The sequence below is a fragment of the Penaeus monodon genome, chromosome 13, assembly GCF_015228065.2.
Source record: "Penaeus monodon isolate SGIC_2016 chromosome 13, NSTDA_Pmon_1, whole genome shotgun sequence".
Taxonomy (NCBI): Eukaryota; Metazoa; Arthropoda; class Malacostraca; order Decapoda; family Penaeidae; genus Penaeus; species Penaeus monodon.
Window position 1 is genome coordinate 6473794 of NC_051398.1, and position 7500 is coordinate 6481293.

Consider the following 7500-nt stretch of genomic DNA (forward strand, 5'->3'; position numbering starts at 1 on the left):
GACTCTCCATTCTCCCCACACTGACTCTTTCACTCTCCCCATCCCTGACTCTCTTGACTCTATGCCTCCCTCTTCCACAAAATACAAACAACAACAAGAAAGCCACGTACACCAAAATGCCAGTATGTCACACCATAGAGCATGTAACCTTGTATTAGGTTCACTATCACATGACAGCTGAAATACTATCCTCACAGGGGAATGAGGGAGTGGGGGGAACACACCCAGGCAAAAACATAATTCTATGAGGCAGCGCCCATTAGACATAAATGGGAAAGCAACGATACTCACAGGATTTATTGACTGAATGCTTAGTAGCACGAGCCCTATTATGTGCTTTATACCTCCAAACAAAAGTCAGGTAAATCCAACTCAGCTATGGTAAAAAATCTTGCCTGAATGAATACCATCTATTTCCTGATTACCACATCTAATCGAACACTATTTTCCAAACCTACTCTCCCCATGAACTATAAAGAACAACTTCACCCCCTTAAAAATCCCTATATCAAATAACTCGCAGCATTCCCACAGCAAGAACCATACGGCGGAGATGAACCTTGATACTCTGTACGCGATCCTATGTTATCAACACCCACATTACCCCCCGTTTGCCACTTCCTCTGACTGACCTCATTCTGTAATCTGGGGAAGAGAGTACACAACCCAGCAACAAAAACATCCATCAGTTGGGTGACTGTAGTCTAACAAACAAATAGAGAGACAGAATAGTAAGGACAAAAGGGAAGGAGAGAGCTAGAAAGGAAAGAGAGAGGGAGGGAGGGAGGGAGGGAGGGAGGGAGGGAGGGAGGGGAAGGGGAGGGAGGGAGGGAGGGAGGGAGGATAGGAGGGAGGGAAGGGAGGGGAGGGGGGAGGGAAGGAGGGAGGGGTGGGGGGAGAGGGAGAACAATGGGGAGAAACAGAGGGAGAAGGGGAGGGATGGGGAGAAGGGGAAAAGGGAGATAGTAAAGGATGAAGGGAGAGAGGGAGAGTGGGAGGGGGGAAAGGAGGAAGGGAGAGACAAGAGGAAGGAAGTGAGGGGGTGATGGGAGGGAGGGAGGTTGGGAGGAAGGGAGGGAAGGAGGGAGGAAGGAATAGGAGAGAGGAAAAGAGGGAGGGTGAAAGCAAAGGACAGAAGAGGTAAGGGATAGGGAGAGAGGGAAGGATAGAGGAAAAGATAGAAGGGAGAGGAGGGAGGCTGGGAAAGGTAGAACAGAAGTCAGGGGTGAATGGTGAGGGAGGGGGAGGGGGGAGAGGGAGAGAGAAGGAGGAGAGGGAGAAGGAGAGAGAGGGAGAGGGGGGGGGAGAGAGAGGAGAGAGAGAGAGAGAAAGAGAGAGAGAGAGAGAGAGAGAGAGGAGAGAGAGAGAGAGAGAGAGAGAGAGAAGAGAGAGAGAGAGAGAGAGAGAGAGAGAGAGAGAGTAGAGAGAGAGAGAGAGAGAGAGGAGAGAGAGAGAGAAGAGAGAGAGAGGAGAGAGGAGAGAGAGAGGAGAAGAGAGAGAGAGGAAAGAGAGAGGAGAGAGAGAGAGAGGAGAGAGAGGAGAAAGAGAGAGAGAGAGAGAGAGAGAGAGAGAGAGAGAGAGAGAGAGAGAGAGAGAGAGAGAGAGAGAGAGAGAGAGAGAGAGAGAGAGAGAGAGAGATTGACCAAAGTTTGTGGGTGATCAACAATCTAGCCATTTAACTCTTTTTAACTGGTACTTGTGATTTTTCCTTTTGAAGAGAAATGATGCAATAATCTCTGTGACGTTTGTTATTCTGGAGAACAAGGAACAGCTGAATTATTTATCCTCCACAATCCATAAGTCTTACAAAAACTGTCTAAAATTTATTCATGTTATTACTTACACATGAATAATTGCTAATGCCAAAATGTGACTAAAATACCTTTATAATGAATAAAGAATGTTCTTTTTCATTAGTAACACACGGTTATTTGTACAAACAATATAAACTATTATTAAACAAACTGTTCCTCTCCTTAAGGTCTCATTTTGCCAAATATACATAAACAAACAAACAAAAAAAAGATATTCTAGTCTTTCCCATTACAATGAATAAATTAATATTAATGCTAAATTATGCAGAAACTTTTTAGCTACCACTAAAGGATTACTAAGTATTCTATCATTCTCTTTTTATTATTATCATTATTATTATTATTATTATTATTATTATTATTATTATTATTATCATTATTATTATTTTTACAATCATCATTACCATCATCATCATGCTATATATTTACATGCTCTACAATTCCCTTTTTTTTTATCCTAGACTTTTACAAAAAATGTATTTTAGCTGTATTCTACCAATGCTTCACATATGTATATAGTTGCACATAGCATGAATACTCATCCATTACATTGCCTAAAATGTGTACACCAATGATGTAATATACAAAACTAAATTGTTTATAAAACATATGTTTTGCTATAAAAAAAAAACACACACACACACCCACACCCACACCCACTCTAGCCCATACGTTTAAATATGCGTACTCACATATTTTCCCTCACATCCACAAACTAATTCTCAATAATATTCACTCTCTCACAGTCACCCCCCCTCAACTCCCTATCGTCCAACTTTCATTTTAGTCTTCAGTTCCTAGGTGATCTGCGATAACACCATAGCTTGTGAAGATAACTAAGCTAATTCCAGCGTCAGTGTACTTGTTTACATGAAAATTTACATTACTACTATTTTAGCTTCTAATTACTTAAAGTTTATTGTACTGACACTTTTTATATGCCTAATCATGCCTAAATATGTGCGTGGGTGCATGTGAATAGATACATGGATGCATACATTTCTCTATAAATGCAAAAAACAAAAGATTCCCAAATGATTAATAATTACCGGCAAGAGTACGCACACATAACACACACACTCTATTTCCCAAATTTCGAACACTCTGCCTCATCCCTACTCTATATAAAGCTATCAGGGACTTTGCAATAGCCCACAGGGTAACTAACGCAACCGAAACAAGGACAGCGAACTTTTGACAACATTCGGATATCGCAATCAACAACTAAAACCCACAATATCAACACACTCCGTCCAAGTCAAACAAGTTTGTGTCAACGCCAGAAATTAGAAGACTCAAAACTCTTCAAGGGGATTCTATGCAATCACAATAAGCTATTTTTCTTGAGTTATAAGTGTTGTGGAAATATCATGAGGCATAATACTACTACTATTATTATTATTGTTGTTATTATTAGTATTATATATATATATATATTTTTTTTTTCTTCTTCTTTCTTTTCTTTTCTTTCTTTCTTAGAAGCCCTTGCTGATCTACTTCATTATTATTAAACATGTACACACAAACAAGGATAGACAATCAGTAGACAGACAGACACAAAATCACTGCCCTTTAATAAAGACAAACAGTTGACAGACACACACACAAACACACTCCTATACACACAAATTCTAACTTGAATATATAATAGTAACTACTGTTTGACAGGTACCATTATACGAGAAATCAACTTTTCCAAACCCCCCAAAAAAAGAAATAAAAAAAGCCAATAAGGAAATAAATCAATGAAACTTACAAAAAAACACATCTAATGCCAACTGAAAAAGCAAAAATAAATCCTGTACCAAACACACACACATGAAATATTGATGAAAGATTAAAATGCACTCTGCATTTCCCCCTTCCATGATACTGCCTGGCAACTACACAAATGATCAATCAACCAATCGACAAAGACCAAGAGTTCAAAAAAAGGTATTCTTTTGTCGAGCATCACGCCAGATAACCACATGTAACCCCAGAACACTTTGCTTTCGAGCAACCCCCCCCCCCAACCCCCACCCCATGCAGCCTTACAAACATCACTAATCCTCTTGTTCCTGTTTTTTTATATCGCTTCCTTATAATAACAAGTGTTATGGTTGTACTTTCTGCTTCACACTTGTCTGGGTTTTGTTCTGTCTGTGTCTGTCTGTCTTTTCCTTTTTTCTCCTTGTCTTTCTCTCTTCTGTTCTCCTTTTTTCTCATCACTTTTCTCTTTCTCTTTGCATGCTCTGTATCACAGGTTACCTCCCTCCCTCACTCCTTCTGTCCTCTACTCTTTCCCTTCCTCCCTCCCTCCTACCTCTCCTTTTTTCCTATCTCCTTCCCACTTTCCCCTCATTTCTCTTTTTCTCCCTTCCTCTCTCCCTCCTCCTTCTCGTCTCTCCCTGACCCCCTTCCCCTCCTCCTCTCTCCCTACCTCCTTCCCCTCCTCCTCCTCTCTCCCTCTCCTCCTCTCCTTCCCTCCCTTTCTCCCTCCCTCTCTACCTCTCCCTCTCCATTTCCCAACTTTTCACTAATTCACTTTTTCACTCCTTTTTTTTTCTCACTCCCTCTCCCTCTCTCTCTCTCCCTTTCCATGCTCTATATCACAGGTTTTCCTCTAAAGCTTTTGCATAGTAATTAAATGCTCCAGTAATCTTGAAACATGCCACCATACAAAACAATCTCATTTCACACCGTCAAACATTCACTCCTCTACCCAATACTGTAATTTTTCTTTAACAGGCAATTAAATAAGACACATAAGACTGACCTACATAAGTCATTACTCTAATCACATATAACACACACACACAAAATACAAACAGATTACAGGCCATTAGTTTCCTCGTAAAAAAAAAAAAAAAACATGAAATAAAGATTTTTATTTACTCTATGCCAGTTTCTTTCTTAAATCCATTTTTATCTTATTCTTCCTACAGCTATTAAAGAAACTCAAAACTCCATTTTGTTTTACCAGCTAAAGTTAGATAAATGGAAATCCTATTTAGAAAAATCAATTTAGATTTCATATCTGAGACAATGCTCTTTTAATCTCTCATCTCTTTAAGCTTCAACATATATTTACATTTCATATTCAGTATGTAGATAAAAGTTATCTTTGCTACCTACATAATGGCATTTTTTTTTCCACGGCATTTGATGATGATGAAGAAAAAAGAAAAAGAAAGTAAAAAAAAAAAAATCTGAAAATGCCTCATTGCTACATCTGAGAGAACAATCAACCATTTTTTTTTTTTTTTTTTTTTATAAAATGCAAAGTACACAATAAACTTATCTTTGTGTTATATGGTTGTCATGATCTTAGATTTATCTATACCCACTCTAAAAATACAATTTTACATTCAGGATTATCAGCAGTTTTCTTATCTATAGTATTTCATCACCTTGAAAACAACAAATTTTCAGTCTTATACATTTGAATATTACAAGTTACATATATAGTCAATACTAAACAACGAGTTTTATATCAAATATCAAATATAAAACAAAATAAAGATGAAGTCAATTGATTACTGTGGCCTGCACACCTATAGCACTTCAGCAAAGGCCAACAAACCTTCACCATGGAAAGGATTTTCTGGCAGCATTTGGAGTGGGGTTTTTTCTCAGGTGTTAATATATTGCCAGGGAGGTCTACAAACTTTAAACATGATGGTCATACTTATGGTGATACAAAATCCATGCTAAAGACTGAATAATCTATTATACAATCTGTGACCTGGAATTCCCCCATCTATTGACTATACCTTCTGTTTACCTTACTAGTATGCTCTCCATACACCCAAAACTGTAGTTATAATAAGGGCCTACTTCCACTAACAAGTATTTCCAGTAGCCTTTTATTTCAACCCCCCCTCCCCCCAAAAAAGGTCAATTTCAAATGAAGATAACAGCGCCAATGACACAGTTCAAATACTAAATGACTCTGCCTCCACACCGGTTGGCACCCCAGCAAAGGCCAACACCACCCCTACCCCCTTAGCTACAGCTACATTCTGGCCAGATAACAAGCTTTTAGACCTCCCTGGCAATTATATCATCGAACAAGGAACCAATCCAAGCTCTAATCTTCATAAATTATATATAGTGGAGGTTTGGTGGCTTTTATAATGGCATATACAGTGCGGCAAATCCCTTGACACTTTGCCATTATCCAGGAGAATTCATCACAGATAACAATGTTTTAGTTGGATTTGGATGTAACAAAGCAGTTAAATATTGAGAAAAAAAAAGTCTTTTAGAAAATCAATGCAGCTTTCTTCCCATCAGTTACCAACAAATAATCATATGTCGTTAGCAATACACTAATTTCAATATTCATTACATGAAATGACTTTATCCACATTAAAATAAAGAACAATCAACTAGTAACTTAAAAATATTATCCCAAGTTATGGCAAATCTACAGATATATCTTAGTTTTCTATCAATGACCTATTTTAGGATTACAGTTATGAGCTATCTCTATAACACTAAATAACACAAATTGCTCTAAATAACATATAATTCATATATAGTCTAACAGATATAATCAAGTTTTATGACATACATTGCATTACATAACATAATATATAACATATAACACTATTACAGGGAACGCTAACTGTTAGCCTATAAATATATCATAATTTAGTTACTATTGACGATCTGCTTTTAAAAATGAAAGCTCAAACACGCAGACAAGGTCTTTAGACACGCTTTTCAATGTATCTGATTCTTCCAACTCGAAAGGTTTAAAACAAGACTAAGAGTTAAACGGAAATTTTCAAAAAGGCATTAATAAGTTGCCGAACATTTCACTACAGATATCATTATCATTAAAACCATTAGATATAAAACCTGATTGATATGCAACAAATCCTTTGGCTTGAAACACGCAAGTGCAGCAAGGAATTACATAAGAAAACCTTTCGGAGTTTATTTAAATTCTCTGCGAAGATCTATTTAGGGAAAGTCCCCTTAAAACCGTTACAGTGAACTAATACCCAATACTAACAGTGCCAAGATGGTGCCACGAAAACGAAAAAAAAAAAAAAAAAAAAAAAAAAAAAAAAAAAAAAAAAAAACGCAAATACACAAAAAAAAAAAAAAAAAAGAAAACGCACACATACAGCCAACAACGCACACGGCCACAACCACACCTCCCGCACAAAGAGTCAAAATCTCCTTCAACTCACCCTCGGCAATGACATCCTCGACGGTGACCGTGTTCCTCCCGACCACAAAGACCTTGCCGACGAAACTCTGGTGCGACTGGTCCTTGTTGGATTGGTCTATCCTCTGGAAGAGCTTCTTCATCTTGACGCGTTTCCTTCGCGTTTCGGCACTTGGACCATGAAGAGGAGGGCGCGTAAGGCAGTGGGCGACGGCGAGCGGGGTACGAAGAAGACGCAAATAAGGCGAGGGCCGAGGAACGGGAGAGGGACAAGGGCGGGAGATGTTTAACAGTAACGGGGAACGGCAATAACTATAACGACGAAAAAGAATGAAACAGGAAGAGGGGGGGGAGGGGAAGGGGAGGGATCACCAGGTCCAAATGATAATAAAACAAGAGTGGATAAAAAAAAAATATATAAACAGGTCTTGATTAGACCAGGATATTGACGGGTCCCATAATCGTCGCGTTTTTTGTTTTTTTGTTTTGTTTTTCCACCTCCTCCGCCGCGGAACGAAGCGA

At 38.5% G+C, this 7500-nt stretch overlaps 1 protein-coding gene across 1 annotated transcript in view; it reads right to left on the reverse strand.

Annotated features, from left to right (window-relative positions):
• The window catches only part of LOC119579856, a 61641-nt gene that overhangs the window by 53508 nt on the left and 633 nt on the right, over positions 1 to 7500 (reverse strand). Inside the window, exon 2 of the mRNA XM_037927707.1 lies at positions 7001 to 7149. Coding sequence (XP_037783635.1) covers positions 7001 to 7121 — 121 coding nt within the window. The 5' untranslated portion in view covers positions 7122 to 7149. The remainder of the gene's footprint in view (positions 1 to 7000; positions 7150 to 7500) is intronic.